The sequence below is a fragment of the Corvus kubaryi genome, unplaced genomic scaffold (genome assembly GCF_017639235.1).
Source record: "Corvus kubaryi isolate FWS band 111438036 unplaced genomic scaffold, C.kubaryi_AGA036_p1.0 37398, whole genome shotgun sequence".
In the NCBI taxonomy this organism is placed as follows: Eukaryota; Metazoa; Chordata; class Aves; order Passeriformes; family Corvidae; genus Corvus; species Corvus kubaryi.
The window spans coordinates 49,392,068-49,412,190 of record NW_024581137.1 but is presented as its reverse complement, the minus strand read 5'-3'; the positions used below and the strand labels follow the sequence as shown (position 1 = coordinate 49,412,190).

General features: G+C 42.2%; 1 protein-coding gene across 2 annotated transcripts in view; it reads right to left on the bottom strand.

Annotated features, from left to right (window-relative positions):
• Positions 1 to 10,209, bottom strand: part of VIPR2 (vasoactive intestinal peptide receptor 2) — a 51,778-nt gene extending 41,569 nt beyond the window's left edge. The window contains exons 1-2 of one of the 2 annotated variants that reach the window (XM_042043480.1): positions 10,057 to 10,209; positions 6,580 to 6,682 (exon numbers count right to left, since the gene is read on the bottom strand). In XM_042043480.1, coding sequence (XP_041899414.1) covers positions 6,580 to 6,682; positions 10,057 to 10,101 — 148 coding nt within the window. In that variant the 5' untranslated portion in view covers positions 10,102 to 10,209. Of the gene's footprint in view, positions 1 to 6,579; positions 6,683 to 9,566; positions 9,816 to 10,056 lie in introns of those variants that run through there. The other variant, XM_042043479.1, reaches the window with a different exon arrangement.
• Between the last annotated feature and the right edge of the window lie 9,914 nt (positions 10,210 to 20,123).

Sequence of the window (20,123 nt, the reverse complement as noted above, 5' to 3'; positions counted from 1 at the left end):
AATTTTGTTTATAGACACATTTTATAAATCTATAACCACTAGGTGGCACTTTGTATTTGGATTTAAAAATTGTCACTTGCAAGAGACGTTTAGCATTTTTTAAAACTGTCTAGGCATGCATAAAACATGAAAAAACAACTGAGTGCTTTGAAAATGAGTAAGAAAGTCGACAGCTAGATAAGGGTGAGAAACGTTTTGATTTTTGTACTCGGCAGAGCAGGAGCCATCTCACCTCTTATGGGCAATGATTTCTAGACTGCAGGTCTGTGTGCCACAGAATGGAACTTAGGTCGCATGGGAATTACGAACATGTATATGGACTGACATTCCTTCTGCATTTGCACACAAGTGATAAAAAAGAAATGAAAAGGAGGTGCTACACAAGTAGCAAGCTAGCAAATTGGGAGCAAAGCAGAACTGCTTAGAGTGGGAATAGGAATGAGACAGTTCCAAAAAAAGCTGTTGCTCCACACTGCCTCACTGAAGTTATTTGCCACGTGCTTTTGTCAGGGCCCTGAGCTCTCAAACTGGCTGGACCTTCAGCCCAGGGCTGGACCTTCAGCCATGCTGGGGCTGCACCTGCCTTCATCCTCCTCAGAGCCGCGCCTGCCTCTTCCCAGCCCTCTGCTGTGGCCCTGGCCAGCCATCCCAGGTCTCTGCCCGACCCTGGTGCCCTGTGCCAGGCTGGGTCCTGACCCACCTTGCAGGCTGATGTCCTTGTCACAGGGAGGTGACAGCTGCCCGGGGCTGGGGCTGCCCTGACTTGGGGGGAAGGACCCTGCCAGACCCTGCCTGCCCAAAGCCCCTCTGTGTGAAGCTGCCCACCTGCAGCTGTGTGAGGATGAAAGCACTGGCTACAGTGTGGTCAAGAAGCAGCTCCAATTACTCACAAATACTGAGGAAGCGCTGATATAAAAAACATCATTTCTGGTCAACGAACACTACTTGTAGACAGCAAACAGAAATTTGAAATTCTACAGTATACATCAGATTTAACTAGTTTAAACAGAATGATGAAACCAATAAAGTTTATCTCATACTTACCTAAAATGTTTGCAGTTCATAGGTTCTTCAAAAGCCAGTTCTATTACCAGGAATGGCAAAAATGCTGTTTCTGAGATTTCTAAGGGATTTCTGCATTTTCACTAAATGAAACACTTCTGAAGAAATGTCTTATTTCCCTTTTGAAGAACAGTTTCCCTTTAGAGAATCAAAAATCTATTGGCCAGTATTACATTTAATGTCATTTATATATTTATAGGGTTCTGTAGGGAAATACGGAAGTTGCCAGCTAAAACTTTGAAAAAAAACCTCCTAAAAAGAAAACAAATTTTCAACCAAATTTTCTAAGAAAATCCTGCTTTCCAATTACTCAAAATGTCCTTTGGAGACAAGAGCATTTACTTTTGTATGACTGGACGGCATGCTAATCTTACCATAAGAACATTATTTTCTATTCTTATGCAAATATATTAATGTATGTATAGTCAAAGCTGTAAGAGGTACCTTCATCTTTATGTTGCCCCAATTCTGGCATGCTGTACATTGTTCAAAAATACCATTAAATATCCATCTCCTGTTCATATAAACTCCATCACAAAATATTAAAAGTCTCTATTAAGAAGTAGGACCATATATTTCTGCTAGTATGTATTATGTCTAACCTATGTGCTATGTGTTGTATTAGCTGAAGCTCTTTCAGTGTTTTGGTATTCAAAATTTCTTCCTTGTGGTATTTGAACTTTGGATGTCATGGAGAATACACTGCCATGGCCACTGCTGTCTTTATCAGGACTCAAGTGCAAAACTATGCTGGGCAGTATTTCCTTCAGAGTCTTCTGGAAAACACAATAAATTCACTTATGGCTGTGCATTTTCCTTCTTCACAGCTACAAATGCCATATATTAATGTCTGCTGCTGAATTGCTGTTCACATTTTGGGTAGAGCAGAAATTTCATGTCTTCAGAATCATTGTGGACACCTGCTGCTTCTGTTCTTTCCAAAAGGGTTTGTTATTGTCACTCTTACTAAACTTTATTATATGAGATTTTTGAATGATCAGGAAATTTTCTTGGTCTTTGCTATTTTATTTACTAATAGTTATTTTTCAGTAGGCAACTCCTTTCATTCAAGGCTCTTTCTCACCTTTCTCACCCAGCCTCCTCAAAATACAAAGCTCTGCCTCCCTTCTGCCCTCAAATATTTAAGTACAACTTCCACAAAGCCCAGACATTGTCAATACTGTAAGGATGATCTGTTTTATGTGGTGTCATTAATGATGACACTTCAATCTGTGAAAGCCGAAACAGACAAATATCCAAAGCAGCCCCTTTGGCTTCCTTCATAAAAAGTGTGTGAACTAAAAAGTAGCAACATGTCTGCACTACAGCTGGAAAAGCAGCAGCATAGGGATTCAAGAAAGATAAAGTTGTTCTTCCAAGAGTTACTAGTGCTGCACGAAAGAAGTTCCATGATCCCACCATCTCATTTAATTCTACTTTCAGCACCACTGCAGTCTGAACTACTGACTCATTTTACAGAAACAATAGCTTCAAAACTAAACAAAACCTGACGCAAGACCTTGATGAGATAGGGAGCATTAAGAAAGGGGGAAACTTGAGGAGATTCCTTTTCATGCAGCAAAGGAAAGCCTCATCTGGCTTTGTGTCAGTCTTCTATTGACTAATGTGGATGATAGAGTGATCACCAGGTTTGCCTAGTTATACACAGAGGTGTGTGTGGGGGGTGTAAATGCAAAATAGGCACGTTTCTTACCAGATGAACAACCTTAACAGTTAAGTTAGTCAGATAAATTAACTTCTGGACAACCTGCCACAGGTCCAACATTTGAATATTCATCCCACTGTTCTGAACATCTCTTGCTTCATCCACAAGATCATGAGCTCAGCGCTGGAATCACTGAAGGAAATTCTATTGACAGTGCAATTCAGGAGAATGGATTATACAGCAATATTGGTCCCTCTTGCTTTAAACTTATGAATAACTAAGAGCATCATTTTGGTAGTCTTGTCTCTTTCAATTTCCTATTGCTAGCTGCATTATGAAGCTTCTCTTTGAGAGGTTTATGAAATTCTTTCCAAAGCCATTTTTCTTTTCATCTACATCCTTTCCTCAAAGTTAAGATGCCATATCTAAAATTAAAAATGTTGTCTGACATATGGGTCTCGCAAAAAAACATATTTGGAAAGCAAGATCTGAAAAGACACATTTAACTGTGTAGCCACTGAGTCCAAGATGAATCAAAACCCCTAAAGTTAGTTTTTTTATAATGAAATCTTTTTAGAACTTCTTGTTGTAGAACCCTGTTAAAAACTCTGCTGAGTGAGTTTTAACATTTTTGACCATAAGATTTCATTTTTCACTTAAAGTTGAAGAGAAATGAGCCAGTTTCTTTATAAAGAGAAATTCTAAATATGGAATAAAGGAAGACATTTGCAGCAGGAAAATTTTTATGTATTTTCAATCAGACAAGCCATGGGTAGCAGATCAAAAAAAATAGTTTTTTCCATATAAACTTCAAAATCTGTAGCTACTATCGGCTAGTTAGAATGCAATTCATCTGCCCTTCGAAAATAAAATGTGCACCAAGAAAAACCAACCTCTCCTAGGCTGCCAGCTAAGGTGCATCCATACTTCAGGGGCCAAATTATAGGAGGAAAGATGAAAACAAATGTGGATAGAAGCTAATGCAGTCTTCATAAAATAAACAACCAGATGTTCTAAAGAGCACTACAGAGAGGAAAGCACTGCCACAGGTCTTTGGAGAGTGACTTCTTCCCTAAATGGAGTGCAGTGCTGTCCACTAATGGAAAAGTATGTGCTAATGCCTGAAAATCCCCCAAAAGGTGCAAAGCAAGAGGTTTGGGTGTCTCACAGTTTGACACTGGCAAATAAACAGATTTAGATCAACTGTGTCCTTTGGTTTTAGCATACCCTTAGCATTGTTCAAAGGGTACTTACATAGTCTTTAGACAGTGCTTCTTTGCAAAACACACTACTGCTTTATTAAGCCATGAAGTAAGGAAGTGCTTCATAGACTTCACAGTCAGTGATTTTAGGCACAATGCAAAAATTACTCACTGAAATTCTTCAGCCTATGTCTTGAGGCAGCTCAGGTATAATACCATTTTATCATGTCAAATAAACCTCAGTTGCCTTTAAATGTTTCCTTTTTATATCCCTAACTGGGAGCTGAGAAGATTAGATAAGATTTCCAATACATAATTGCCATCTAGCTCTAAGAAGAGACTACTTGTCCCATACAATTTGGATCCTCCAAAATTCAGTAGCTGTGCATGCCAGCTGAATTCTGGAGCATAGAGATGACATAGAGGTGTGGTTTCCCAGGTGCCCAAAAAATTAATGAAAATGTTCCCACTGATTTTGATAATCGAGGTCCAAGCCTTCTGTGGAAAATCTCAGGGAACCTTTATTTCCAAATTGAAGACAGTACCTTCATGAGATTTCATTAACAGATTTTTTTAAGTCAGGTAGCACATACTAAAGCTAGAAAAGCATGAAAAGGGCTGTATAACCATCTTTCCCATTCAGGAAAAAGTGGAATAGCATTTTGGAATTTATTGTAAAGAATTATGTTTCAAATATTCTACAAGTTACATGTGGAGCTACGACTTGGACTAGTTCCAGCTTGCCAATTTTCATTAGTAATTCTTCTTCATCAGCAGTCAGAGTGTTACTGTTCAAAATAGTCCTTACTTCTTTGTATGATTACAGAGAGGTTATTAGGAAAATAAGGACACACAGAGAATGTCTATTTTTGTAAATGCAAATGCATACATTTAACATAGGCTACTCTTTGAAGGTTCTTGGTAAAGGTATCTGTAACAGGAAGCCTAGAACAAATTCTCCTGTAATATTAAACATGCAGTTTTAAAGGTTCATCACCACAGGGGCTTTATTCCAGTCTCCAACAAAATGGAATATTCCTTTAATTTCAGACAGACATTCAATAAAATGTATAAATCATTGCACTGCTGTTTTGCCACTGCCTGCAGGGTTGAATCAACACCATCAGACATCCTGTGTCCTTCCAAGACATGAGTTTTCTTTCACAGAAGTTTGCCTTTAAGAGGCACCCCTCTTCCAGTGAAAAGGGGCTGGGAAGAAAACACCAACAGCAAACTTCTTTCTTCCCCTAGGGAGCCCAAAATAAAACTGGTGTGCATCACAAAGATACCCTCGGAGCAGGCCAGCATCTGGATCACAAAAGTGTATCTTGAGGAAGTCTTGACTTTCAAAGCCATGAAACAGCTAACAGTGAATTTATTGGTTCATGATTTAATTCATTAAGCTGGGCTACTAATTATTTCTCCATCTGGCTTCACACTAGTATTATTTATGTAGCAGCCATTTCTCTTCACCACTCATATATAAATAAAAGCCATAAATCTAGATGAATTATTCCAGTAAGAGTTTGCGGGTTTTTTTAAATTACTAATCTGGATGAATAAAAAGGAGAAATTATAATAAAATACAAAATGTTGAATTATTTTATTTTATACATATTAATATTAGAATATGCATGGAGAGAGTTACACATTTAAATTGAGGAGAGGTGGAAAAGGCATCATGAGTTTAGACTCATGTTTACGCTCAAAGAGCACTGCAGATGGCAGGTCTCTGAGGTCCCATAGTCATCTTCAGAGTGCATTCAAAACAGAATGAACACAAAAAGCCCAAATAAACCACATACTGCCAAGCTGAATTTATCTGTTGCCTTTGTATTCTGCTTGCTGAAAAAATGGCTTTACCAGCAGCTTCAACTTACAAGAAAAATGTCATTTCTCCATAAAATTATGTTCTGCTAACACAAAAATGTAGCAAGGAAATATAATGAAATCTAAAAAACCAAAACACCCCACAAAAATCCCAAACCAAACAAACCCCAAACCCAAAAACCTAACAAAACACTTTACATCTACTATTCCTCTTCCTTCCATAAATTACAGTTCACTATATCACTACCTATATATTTATCTTTCTATGCAGAAAGAAAATGAAAACAATAAAGTAACAGAGGGTTGGGGTTTGGGGTGTAACACGACTGTCCGGGTTTCCCTTCACACAACTCCATGGTCCTCTGGGTGTGAATCTGATCTTCTGTCTGAAACACTGTCCACTTAGGAGACCCAGAGATCCTTCCTGCCCCTAGTACTTTACTCTCAACAGTAGCTAGAGAGAGATGCTTGGATCCAAGGCTTTCAGCTTTCCCTCAGATTTGTTCTTTCTCCTGGTCCTGTCATCATCAGCCTGCAGATCCTCTGCCAGCCAGAAAATACTACAACACCTTAACACATGAAAATGTGTTCACTCCCAGCTGCTGTCCCAGCCAGTGCATTCTTAGCACCTGCAAACCTCTCACCACATGCTTGCTGCAGCAGTACATTTAATGTAAAATTGCATAAATTCTAAAAACCATAAAATCCCAAGCACAGTTCAGACAACTATGGAAACTGCAATCACAACAGGAAAGAAGGTAAAGGGAGAAAATCTTCAATACTCCAGTTACCTCTACATTACAACTTTTCTTTTCTTACCTTTGTAGTCCACTGGCTTTGCATTCTTTAGAAGTTCCATGCACCTTGTTTCCTCCTTGTGAATCTCCAGCTTCAATCTGCATTCTGGATGGACACCATTCACCTGTGTCAAATTAACAAACACATTATGTCTTGAAACTAGAATTAAAATGCTTCATGAAGAATGCAACTACCAATAATGAAAGCCACAACTTTAACTGGCACAGGTTTCACCCAAGCACATGCTAGGCACTTTTCAGATTCGATGCCCATTTTAGCTTCTCACACCTTGACTTTTCAGAACAAAATGTTGAAATAATCTACTGGCTTGCTCCTGTAGCATTCATTTAGCTTTCTAGTGCATTCCTCAATATTGTGCCTTCAGATCTTTTTCTCCAGAAAAACTCTTGAGTTGAAACTGAACCAGGAAAGTAGACACATTTGCTCTTTTTCCCTTTTGTAGTAAGTTACAGAGCTGAAAGTTTAATACAAATCACAGAACATGAAAACTGATCAAACTTCATTCTCTTTGACACAGTAAATTCTACTTTTCTTCCCTTTTCCACCATGTATATTTTATCTCCTGAAGGCCCCAGAGCATGATTATTTGATTCAAGCAAATACTACACAGGAAGAAAATCCCACTGCTTAAAAATTAAAGCACTAATGCCTTTACTGGTTCAAAGCCTTGCCCCCAGTTCTTTGGTTTTCAGAAAAGTTTATGTCTGTGGGAAGAGACAGGAATGCAGCAGTATTGGGGAGAGAAACGAGACCCTAGGAAGCTTTACTGGGGTCAGATGAATTCAGAGAGGCATTCAGAGCCTCACAGAGAAACACATGGAGTCTGTAAGAGACTGCATGGGAGAAATTACTGCAGGAAGTGACAAATGGAAAAATTGGAAACATCAGTGGAGCTGATGGGACAGTTTGATTAGCTCAAATGAAATCACATCTTAAAAAAATAAAATGGGAATATGGAGTACTTCACTCATCCTCACACTTGTAATTACCAAGAAAAATATGGTCTCTCTCCAAGTTTCTGTCTTTTTTTTCACATTTTTAGGAGACATTTAACAACAGAATCTGGTAATGATCTCTGATGCATGACACAGTAATGTTTTTAAAGTTATAATAATTAATTAAGCTGTGATTCTGGGCCCAAAACCTCGGATCCAGAGTTAGGACTGAGAGCCCGGTGATTCTTCAGTCTCCTTGTGGACAAACCACTTGCACAGCTTTTAAAAATACAGTTCAAGTTTATGAGCATAAAAGCAGGGGCTGTTATGAAAACTCACAAAAATCTGTCTCTTCTCTAAAAGTCTCATTTCACCATCTACAACATCAGAACCTTACTTCCTTTTCCATGTCTTTTCTCTGTGTTGAGTATTGAAATTATATGTTTCGAGTGCAGAATTCTTTTCCTTTCAAAGACACATATTTAACATGAATTAGGATTTCTAGAACTTATAATTGAAAGTATAGCATTATACTGAAAATACCTATGTTTTACTATGTATTATCTTTTTTGCAGATAGCTCCCATGTAGAATAAAATTCCCACGTATACATAACGTTTTTAATATCACTTTCCTTTCACAGAACATATTTTGGCTATTTTTAATTTCCAAGTGCAAACATTCAGTAACTGACAGTAGATTTCCTACTCATCAAGAAGGATTACAATTACTGGATCTTGGAAAGGAAGGTGCAGTAAATAAAAATGTTAGCTAAATGAAGGGTAAGTCAAAGTAGCTACCGCAATTCAGCAAGCTGCCGAATAAACAACTTCTTTTTCTGGTACTTCCAAAATATCAGTGATTAATAGCAAAGGTTAATTTGAAAACATACATTTGTTAGCACCCAAAGGTAGCATATTACTTTTCGCAGCTGGGCTGCCTGCTAACTAACTATACTTTGTTCTAATACATCCATTTCATTCAGATGGACTTCACAAAGCTAAAGAAAGAGATTTAGGGTTCCAGACTATGTGGCTCTGGCCACCTCCCAAAACACATCAAGATTTTGAGGGCATTCACCACTCTTTAGGACTTGTGCTCATCCATCTTTCCCTCTGCTTAACCAGCAGCAGGTTACCCTTTGTCACCAATGAATACAGAACCGTGTGTAAAGGCGCACACTGAGCTGGAAATACACCTCAGGAGGCTCTCTGCGTTTTAAGCAGCTTAGCAATTTCTAAGGCATCTAAACCAGCAGTTTGACAGATAAACATTTCCTCTGACATGCAGCTTCAGCATGTTTTCCCGTTATACAGTAATAAAAAAATGAAAAAATTCTAAAGGGCTTTTTAATTTTTTTTTTTGTGTGTGTGTATCATACTTCCATCAATGTAACTGACTTTTACAAACTACTTAAGAAACGCTTGAAAATATAAAGACCATAAAAGCAGGCGCCCTAAAGAAAACTTCAATATTCTGAATACTCTGTACATCCCAATCCCATTGCACGTATTACAGAGCAGTTGTTGATGGGGGGCTTTTCCCCCTACGATGACGGCCAGTGGCCTCTGGACCGCTCCCGAGCAGCGCTCCGTGAAAACTCTCCGCAAACGAGTGGTGTCCACCGGCTACGGGGAAAACGGCGGGGAGCGAGTGGCGGCTCGGCGGGGATGGGACCGTGCCCGGCGGAGCGAAGCCGGGACGGAGCCGTCCTGGCGCTGCGGAGCGCCCGGGGCGCAGGCAGGGAGCGCAGGCGGGCAGCGCCCGGGGGTCCCGGCGGGGACTGCGCGCCCGCTCCCCTCGCGTTCCCCGCCCGGGGACAGCCGGAGAGCGAGCGACAGGAGGCACCGATGTCCCTCCCGGAGTGTGTGCGGCGGGGCCGGAGCCTCCGCACCTGCCGCGGCTGCCGCCGAGCCCCCGCCCCGCGGAGCCGCGGGGAACAGCCCGGAGGGCTCCGCACAGGCTCCTCAGGAAGGAGCCGTAGGGTCACCCCGGCCCGCGGTCTGGCGCGGGGCGAGCGTTCCCTTGGCCGGGCTGTGCGCAGGAGACTTACCCGCCGCAGGCTGCAGCAGAGCGAGAGCAGCAGGATCGGCAGGGTCCTCATGCCCACCGAGTGCCGGGCCCGGCGGGCTGCGTTCCGCGGCGCTCCGCGGGCCCCGTTCGAAGGCGGGGAGCGGGGTCCGGGTCCCGCCCGGCACCATACGGCCCGGGGCCGCTGCCGGCTCCCCCGCCCCGTGGGCAGCGGCAGTGGCGGCTCCCGCACCTGCCCCGCTCCGGCGCCTCAGCTCCCGGCCCGACCGCGGCCGTGCCCGCCGTCGCTCTGCGCGGAGCTCCTCCTCTGGCCCCCGGCTCCTGCCCGCCCGCGTCTCCCCAGCCCCTCTGCTCGCCTTCCTTTTCTCCTCCTCCCTCTCGCTGCCGCCGGCGCTCCCCCCATAAGAGGTGCAAGTCGGTGCCCTGAGCCGGGACGCCCGGCGCCCATCGCTGCGTCCCGCAGGTGCCCACCGCCACCCCCGGGCTGCTGCCGGGCACTGGATGCCTCTTACCCCTCGCTGCCCGCTCCCAGGTGCCGGAGAACCCCCTCTTCCCATGATACACGCGCAGGGAACCTGGGTGCCTGTCCCGACTGCACGTCGGTGCCCGCACCGGGGTGCCTTTTGCCGGTGAAACAAGTAAGATCATCGAACACAGTCCCCTCAAGCCAGGCACATACGGAAAATGTTGAGGAGTGAGTGAAGTGATCCCTGGCAAAGTCAGTCTTACCACTGTGCAGAGCAACAGCTGTACTACTAAATGTTTTTTCCCCACAAGTGGTTATTTTTCCGAGGTCTGAATAGAGAACCAAGAGTTTAAGGCAACTCCGTGTTACTGCCTGGCAGTTTACACCAGGCATGGATCTGGGTTTTGCCTCACGAGGCATGGAAAGTATGTAGTTAAGTGACATGCTAGCCCATGCCTTCTTTTACAGAAGTCGCCTTTATATGTTGGCTTTTAGCTGAGAATGAGAATATATTAGAGTTGCCTTTCCATTGACTTAATATGTGCTGTAATGTAAGTACTATGTATTAAAAGGGACTGAGGAGGCAGCATAAAACTCTCCTAAATAGCCTTATATCACCCAAAGTAACCAGCTACAAGCAAAGCAAGGAGACTCCTATGAGAAAAGTTAAAGAGAATTTAAATTTTTTAATGCGTATGCAAAAATTATTTTCATATATTAAAAAGAAATAGCTGATTATAGTATCTTTGACATCATAAAACAGAAATACTACAAACTAATGGGCAGTATTATAACTTGCATGCTGAGAGCAGAGGGAAATACTAATGTACAAAGAAAAACTTGTAGGATGGTATATGGTCAGGTAACAAAAGTATTTTCATTGTAACAGAAAATAATACCTCTTTGGATTGGCTTTGATCTGTATGTGACAGGTGGACTGAAAGGCCAGATTGCACCTACTCCTGACACAGCTGGGTTGCAGAAGAGACTGGTTATGCCATTAGCTCTGAGATTCCCAGGCAGGCTCTCAGGTCAAGAGTCTTTGACACAGAGAATTGCACAGTGCAACCCCTCTGATTCTTGAGACTGGTGTCCGAGATTCCTCTTCGGGCTCTTGGTTGACACAGGCAGTCTGGATGTGCTCCTCACAATTTCTTAAGAGCTATCAGTCTTTCAAAAAAAACCAATCTCAAACCCATTTCTTTTATCATTCACAAGAATCCGATGGTTTATCATTACTGCAAGGCTTTGGAAAATCCTTCCCATCTTCTCTCTTCAGAAGTTCTTTCTTGTGCTTTGTGATGTCTGGCATCCTGCTAAGAGAGCAGTTGTTGCCATGAGTGGAATTAATACATGCCAAGGCTCATCAGGTTCTTCAGCAATAAACCCCAGAGCAGTCCCCGTGCAGAGGAGCCACCAGCCAGGCTGTCCCCAGCTGGGCTGCCCCAGCAGCTGAGGACACAAGAGTTGCCAGACACCAAACCCCAGTGTTTGATTCTTCAAGCAAATGATTCATTAGGATGTTGAAGCTGAGTAGCCTGGGAAACCAATTAACAAATTACTGTTAACATTCTGTGTAGAAACACTCTTGGGAACTGTCATCATTATTCCTTCTGTGGAATGACAGAAACTAGTATCTCAAGTATTAGTAGTCCTCATATCCTAGAACTAGCAAAGAAGTTTTGAAGCTTGCATCTGTTCCAACAGAAGATTGTACACAGTCAGACTTTTGTGATGTTTTGTTTTCAATGAATCAGCATTTTAGGTGAAAAGAAATATCTTCAGTTATTTCTCAGCCCTTTCCTCTGTTGCTAATCTCAGTGACTCTTTGACATGAAAGAGACACCAGTTGAAGGAGATTCATCAAATACTAATATTTTTGTTTATATATAGCTAAGTGGTTTTTTTCCTAAGAAGAAAACAAATTCTTGATGGATGAAATCCAGAAATCATGGTTCAAATTCTTTTTACTTAAACATATCACAGTTCAGTGCCCTATTATAGAGCATGTAGAAAGGAAAAAAGAACAAGAATGGAACTAGAACAGCTGTATAGAGATAAATACAAATGAGACTGATACTCTTAATCAGCAAAGAACACATAGGTTTATGAAGGAACAAAGGAGTCATATTAATTTAGACAGAGTTGATTTGATGACATTTCAAAGAGGGGCCTGTCAAATTCAAAAGAAAGATTTTATGGAGGTATCCATGAGGCACAGAAGGACTGCAGACACAGGGTCCAAACAGGGATAGAAATTCATCACTATAGAGGTGGTAGAGAAGTAAATGCATTTTGGTTGAAATAAATATTATTTTGGTTCAGCAGAGCCTGGGTATTCCTCAGAGGGCAGTAAAAGTGGAAATAGAAAGTTCAATGACAGCTAATGGACACAGTGGCAGGCAGTGCCAAGGTACAGCAAGTTCTCTGCTCTCACTACACATTCAGGACCCAAAAGCTCTTCTTCAGTTCCAGTTGTTGGAAGAGTCTGCCTGCCAAGGAAAGGTACATGCCAGTAGAGCTTTAAGTAACAAGTACTTGCTGCCTGGCTATAGGTCTCTTCAGAATCCTCTAATACACAGCGCTGGCAATAAATGGCTGATTTAGACTTTCCATACTGAAGCAATGACACCAATCCTCTTTGAGCTCAATTCTTATTTAAATTGTTTATGGAGTTCAAGATGCTTTGACAATTTGTATTTTACCCACAAATCCTGTTCATGTCCCATGTATAAAGACTCCAAAACCATTGCTTTCATTGTTTAAAAGGAGTTTTCTTTTGTTCAGTCATCTAACAATTACTGCTTGCATAATGCATAACATACAGTTGCCAGAAATACCCGAACTGCATGAAAAGCTTTGAAGGGTTTCCCTCAAAGTATGTGTACAAGGCATCCTGGACAATGTGCCTCCTGCAAGAGTGGCTGTCTCTTGAGCTGCTCAAGCTGTTTTGTGTGTTTTGAGCCCTGCTTTCCAGACCACAGAGAGTTTATGTGGAATGCTGTACTAAGTCCCATTGCCAAAGGAGTGCTCTTCCTAGGTCTTCACACTTTTCAAAGACACTAGGTCTTCATCAGATATTCCTAAATCTCCCAAAGGCATGCTCTACTGTCATCCTGCATTTTGTTAGGTTGGTTGTTTAGATTTTTTTTTTCCTGCAGCCCAACTACTTAAGGAAAGATTTCATCAGCCTTGGAAAATGATTTTAGAAAGTGTTTCCAGGAAAAAAGGATTGTGACTAATGTATGTGCAGTTTGGATCTTTTATACTGGAGAAAATTAGAGTTCTGTAAAATTTTAGCATCAGTAGCTATTAACATGATTGTTCCTACTGAGCCTCTCTCACTGATCAGATGGAATACAACAAAGAAGGTTCCAGGCCTGAGTGAGGCAAACAGTATGTGTGCTGTTCATGACAAAGGGATTTCAGACCTTGGCAGCCTCCAGGGGATGTGTGGCTACACCACCATCCTCTGAGAAGCAGCACAGTGTGCTACTGTCCATCCCCCCACATCAAATGTTGTAGCTGCACTGAGAAGATGAAATTCAGATTCTCTGAATAAGCAAACGCATCAGTGTATTTTATCTGCAGATCCAGATGGTGTCTAGAAGTTCTTCTATGTATTTCAAACTTTTGACACCATTACCAATTGTCTTATGTCCCCATAATCTCCTGAACCCTGCATTATTTCCTAGGCAGAGAAGCAACACCACGCAGACAGAGTTTTCTAAGGAAAGGCTGTCCTCAAGTGTTTTCATTCACCTCAGCTGTTTCATTCTCCTCCCTCTGAGCATCCACAACAGTACCCTGCTGTGTCTGGGCATGAAGAGTAGCCTTATGATGTAGCTGAGGGTGCATCTTCTAGCTGTGAGGCTCAAACTGTAATGAAGGAGGAAGTGTATTCTCTGTGATGGGAAAAATATATATTTCCTTTTTTTCCTGTCTCCTATATCCTCTCACAATCTGTGATATTACATAGATTCCTTACTGTGTTATATATGCTACGTGGACTCACTTTGTTGGGAATTTTTATCTGTAGACTTAATGAAACATAGCCATAGCTATGTTTTATTAAGTATATTCTTGTCACTGCTGCATTATAGGTGAACTGACACCACAGAATGTCTGTCCAGCTCTGTTTTCTAGGCAAAGCTGGATGTTAAAATTCATCTCCAGAGAGTCTTGTATCTGCAAATAGAATATGTGAATGGCAGTGTAGCTGTACAAAACAACAAACCGAGCTCCTTTAAGAATTACTGACATTGTCTCTAACTGCAGCTGTCCTCATGGAGAAGTGTGGAAGGTGTGGAAAGGCTTTTCCTGGGAGGGTAGTGATGCACATCAATGGAAGCTGCACTCCCTGCCTTTCACCTGGGTGTGCTATGCAGAAGGATGGAGGGGGAAGAGTTCAGCTGCACCCTCCTTGACAGGCCATGTGCCCACACATCTCATGTCTGCTCTACTGTCCCCTTTACTGCAGTCAGTTTTGAGCTCTGGCTGTGCAGATTACACTTTGTAAATAGTTTTGCCTCAGTCATTAAGGTCACACCTCCTGTTGCTGAGTCCTTGGGCGAGGCAGACACTCTTCCTTAGGCTTTTTGAGCTGGTACAAGCACCCAGTTTGGTTCTCCCCAGCATGTCCAGTATATGCCCTCTCTGACCCTGCTGCTCTCCAGCTTCTCTCACAAACACAAAATGCTTTTGGCAGTGGCCTGTGAAATGGCAGTTTGCCAATATCAGCACACCAACTCCACCCCAAAGCAGAGATTCCAAACCAGCAACAGTGACATGGAGAACCCTCTGGAATGGTCTTTCTATAATATGCAAGTAGCTTGGCTACACAAAAAGATTTTTCTGCAGATCACAAATATGAAGAAATTCAGTGAAAACAAAGACACTTTTCTGGTTTTTTAAGTTCAGGCCTGTTAAATAGCTTGTTTAAAGTGATGTCTGTAACTGTGAAATCCTCAGTCAGAAGATGGCACAGGGACATTTTTCACCAAAGACACAGAGTGTAGTCTACAGTACTTGGTGTAAAGTATGCAATTTTGTTCTTTCTCTCTCAAATTTAGAAGACTTCCCTGTAATTTCGAAAGAGTGAGAGAGATCTCTTTAGTATAATGATCTTTTTCAATTTCTTGGCCAGGGTATTCAGTTTTTCTGATTTCTATTATACTCAGACCCTTTAATACTTATTATACTCATTAAACTAATAGGCATTCATTACATTCACATGTGTAGCTGAAGTAGAATCTGATCTTTTAAATTTATAGATTAAATTTAAAATAAATAAGTTGGGTATTTGGCATAGTGGAAAGTACTTGGCTGTTGCAGTGGGGATACTGCAACATGCATATATCAAAACCAGGAGTCCCGTGGAAAGGAAATATATATGGACAGACAGATTCTTGCTAGATGTTTCAGAGATGTTTATTTCCCCAGCCGCATGGCCGGGGCTCTGCCCAGGAACTGTTCCAGTCACGGGACCAAGGGTCCTTCTGCCTGCGCAGGGAACACAAACCAACCCATGGGAACGAGGCTGAGCAGGGGCAGGGAAACCCCGTGTCTGTGCCCTCAGGGCCCCTCTCCCAGGGCTCCATGGCAGGGGAGGGACCCCAACACCTCACCCGTTTTATTTTAATAAAAGGAGAATGAAAACAACTGGATAAACGTAACAAGAACAGTTTCAAAACAAAACAAGCCACCCTCCTGAGTCTTTAAATGTCCAAACAGATTCTGTGGAACATCTTAGGGCTGACAGAAGGGAGACAGAACTCTCTGAGCATGCTTTGTGGGGAAACTGAGGCAGGAGAGGGTTTAACTTCTTCTCTCTCCCTTTTCATCCCCCACTCGGCATTGGAAAGGGATTTTTGGGGAAACAATTGGCAAAAGCATGGTTTTGTGAGGGAAACCATGGATGAAAAAACGGATTGGGAATACACTGGGGGTAACAGGACATAGGGTAAAAGGGAAAGGTGGGATTAGGAAAGGGAGACTGTAGGGGGGGTTTACAATGGAGATATTGTCTAACATGACTACGATTTTTTGCATATATACTGCCTTTTACAGGAACACCATCAGGCCCAGTGACCTGCGATGCTTGTAACCCTTTTCTACCTCGTATAATTTTGAATTCCACTACCTCTCCATCTCCCAAGCTCGGGATGCATTTTTCAGGGTTATTCTTTTTAATAGCAGTTCTATGCACGAATATGTCTTGCTGGTTGTCACACCTTGTTATAAAACCATAGTTTTGCTTAACATTATACCATTTTACTATCCCTAAGATCTTAGTTACTATGATCTTTTCCTTTTTCCGAGTGGCTGCTGTTTTCTGTCTCACTGCGTCTTTGCTCTCTCTTTCAGTCGCTCCCGTGTTGGAATTGTCGGGGCTGCTGGTGCCTGCGCGCTCTTCCCGGGGTCGCGTTCGGGGCCGTGCGGGCTGGGCCGGGCCGCACTGCTCAGTTCTCCGTGCGTCGCCTCCTCTGGTCGCAGCTTCGCTGCCGCTGCCAGGCGCTGCACCCACGTCTCGGCCGGGCCCCCGAGCGATGACTCCCCTGCGCTCCGCTCCAGCGCGCGTCTCGGCCAGGCGCGGCTCCGTTCCACCGCCACCGCCGCCAGCCGCCGCCCGCGCGCCGCCCCTCTCGGTCGGGTGTTCCCGGGGCTCGCTCCACCACGCGCTGGGCGGGGCCGGGTGGGCACTGCCGGGTCCCGCTGTGCCTCGCTCCGCCACCGACACTGCGGCTCGCATGGCTCCGCCCGCGCGCGGGAACTGCCTCGCTGCTGCTCGCAGAGCGCTCGGTGCACGTGGCCTGGGCCGCACGGTCCCTGCGCCAGGCTTCCCTTCGCCAGGACACAGCTGACATTGCTCAACAGTCTCGGTAACTAAATAATATTCACGAAAATATTCTTCCATCGGCATATATTTTGACTCCAGTATTAACTGTGTCCAAACGGTTTTCCAAAAGCCCTTCGTAAGAATTAAATCCCAAGAAACATAGAAAAAGTTCTTAAACAACCATGCCAGGAAGTGTTTCAGCTCTTTCTGAGCTTGAATCAAGCTAAAATTTACAAATCGTTGTTCAAGAATCATTTTAAGTTTAAGATAAATGTCCATATGTGGCTCTGAGAGCCAAGAGTCTTCCCACGGTTCCTCCATAGTTTAGATATGGAATAGCAAAGCAAAACCAAGAAGAGGAATCCAAAGTTTCCAGAGTTTACTCACACAAATCAGTCGCTTAGGGATCGGGGATCGTTCTTCTCTCAATTCTCCACCATTTGTTGCAGTGGGGATCCTGCAACACGCATATATCAAAACCAGGAGTCCCGTGGAAAGGAAATATATATGGACAGACAGATTCTTGCTAGATGTTTCAGAGATGTTTATTTCTCCAGCCGCATGGCCGGGGCTCTGCCCAGGAACTGTTCCAGTCACGGGACCAAGGGTCCTTCTGCCTGCGCAGGGAACACAAACCAACCAATGGGAACGAGGCTGAGCAGGGGCAGGGAAACCCCGTGTCTGTGCCCTCAGGGCCCCTCTCCCAGGGCTACACGGCAGGGGAGGGACCCCAACACCTGGCTAATGTCATTTTAACTCTAATTTGTTTCAAATCTCCAGATTTGTTCAGTGCTTTTTTTTTTGACAGTTTACTGGACACGAAAAAATAAAATCTTTTTCTTCAGATATAATGAGAAGAAAATTCTCCCATTTAGTTTTAGGGGTTTTGTAATGGTTCGTTATGATGATTGGTTTCATTTATATTTTTTTTTACAATTTAAAGGGTAGATCTTCCCAAAAAACAGAAGACAAAACACAAAAACTACAGAAAAAAAATTAACTGATCAAGTGGCATAAAAGGCTTAAGAATAGAGAAGAGTAAGTGCAGAAGGGAAGACAAATGAAAAATGAAATAAAATGCAAGTAGTGTTTATCAAAGGGAGTTTGCACTAGCATGAGATGATACTTTACTGAGAAAAAGTAGGAAAATGCCTTTCTATACAAAGAAAAGCCATTAGATTTGCTCTAGATAGCTGTCAATAATGTGTTTCATATGCTACCATAGAAATTGCTAGTTGAATTGATAGAGCTTAATGAAAACATCTATTTGGTTAAAATGTGATTAAATAAGCCTGACTAATAATGCTGATGTATAGACAGGAGGAAAAAAGGAAATAGCAGTAAAGTTCCTCAGAGATCAGGCTGGGGTCCTGTTTTACTCCTTTTAGTAATTTTAGTAATTATTTCCATTTTTAACAAAACAAAATTTGCTACTGATTCAAGGTGCTGTCAATCAAAAGCAGTATCCAGGTAATCCTACAAAACTGGATCACTTGAAAATGAAGTCCTTAAAAGTAGTTGGGAATTTAATAAAACAGGATGAAAAGTCATGTGCTAAAGAACAACAGAAAATGTTACCACCATAAGCTAAAGGGCAATAGCAGGAAGTCCTGTGTGTGCAAGTCAGTGTGTGGCAAATATGAGTATTAATGTGACATGGTCGTGAAAAATAAATGTGATTTCGGGACACATGGGACAGAGACTTGCTGTAGAGTTAGAAAAGCAAAGAATCAGGCCAGGTAACACACAGAGGACTGGTCAGGTCTTACCTGGAGCGCTGCATATAAATTTAGCAATCTGCAGTCAAGAAAGATGAATTCAGCAGATAAAGAACAAATTAATGAGGACCGAAGGATTTTAGAGAATGTTTGGTTCAATTGCCTGTGAAAATGTAAGCTGAGATGAAATATGTCATCAGGAAAGGAACTGTGTAGACTAAAGGAAATTTGGCAGAAAAATGGGTGGATTAAGCTAGGTGAGAGTAAATGTGTAGATTCATATCCAGGTGGCTGTTCTGGACAAATATTTTAACAGTGAAGGCAAAGAAATTTTTTTTTTCTTTTTGGGGGATAGAACATGATCAGTCAGTTGAAAGGATTTTGTACTGTGGCTCTGTGCACAAACAATAGACTGTGATTTTTCCATAGGTCTTTTCCAAGCTCCTATCCTACTTTGTCATAAATAGTCCTTCTCCAAATTTTCTGTCAAAATCACTGTCCTCAAATTGCTGGAATTTTTGTCTTTTTACACAGAAAAAGTAGTTTTCTACACAGAGTGCACACCTTTGTGGAAAATTCTATTTTTCATCAAAAATCTGACTATTTTTGCCAGAAATACAAATATTTAGCTTTTGGACAAATATTTCCATTTGGGGCTTTTCAAAACAACTGTAAATTTTGCTAGAGGGGAAACAGAAGTCACTACTAGACTCTGCTTCCCGAACATTTTTTGTTCAGTGGAACCTTTTCTTGGGGCAGAACAGATTTTAGGCAAATTTGCAAGAACTGCATCTGGATCCTCATTTTTTGGTATTCTGGGAATATTTGTATCAGGAAAGCTGTACTGGCCCCTTCTCCAGAAATAGGGGAAAATATAACATCTAGATTTTTACTAGAGGATGATCGAAAAAAGAGATTAAAAATCCCAGCCATCGCTAGTCTTGGTAAAGGGAGGGGGGGAGAATTGCTTTTATATTGTCAAAAGATTAGGGGCTAGTTTTGCATTACTTTAAATCTTGGAGTAGAGCCAAGTGAACATATAGTGAATTTTAGTCAGAGTAAGTTGCAGTTCAAGGTTGTTTCAATTGTCAAGCTTTTGTTATCTCTCACTGTGGTGGGTTTTTTTGACACTTCAAGAAGAAGACTGAAATGCCTTTGAAATTAAGAACATGATTCTGTCAGAAACTTTGACTAACCATGAGCCTAATGGATATAAATAAAGCTCCTCTTTCAGAAAGAGGAGAGATGAGATTTCAGTGTAGTTATCAATATGAGGCTTGGTTTCTGTTGCTTAGCTCAAGGCTACCCAGGAGATACGAAAGGAAAAACGTCATCATTGATGTAATCGAACTTCTAAACACTCTAAAATTACTGTCTCCATTAAGAGAAAAAATCATCAGGCAGCAAAGTAGCAAGACTGTAAGTGAAGCCTAATTGTCCAGTGAACCATGATCTGAATGACACTCTAATCAGGAAGGGATTACTGAGGCTTGTATGAAGAATTTTCCCACGTAACAGGAGGGTAAAAGAAATACATATTGACTAAACAAGCCCTTG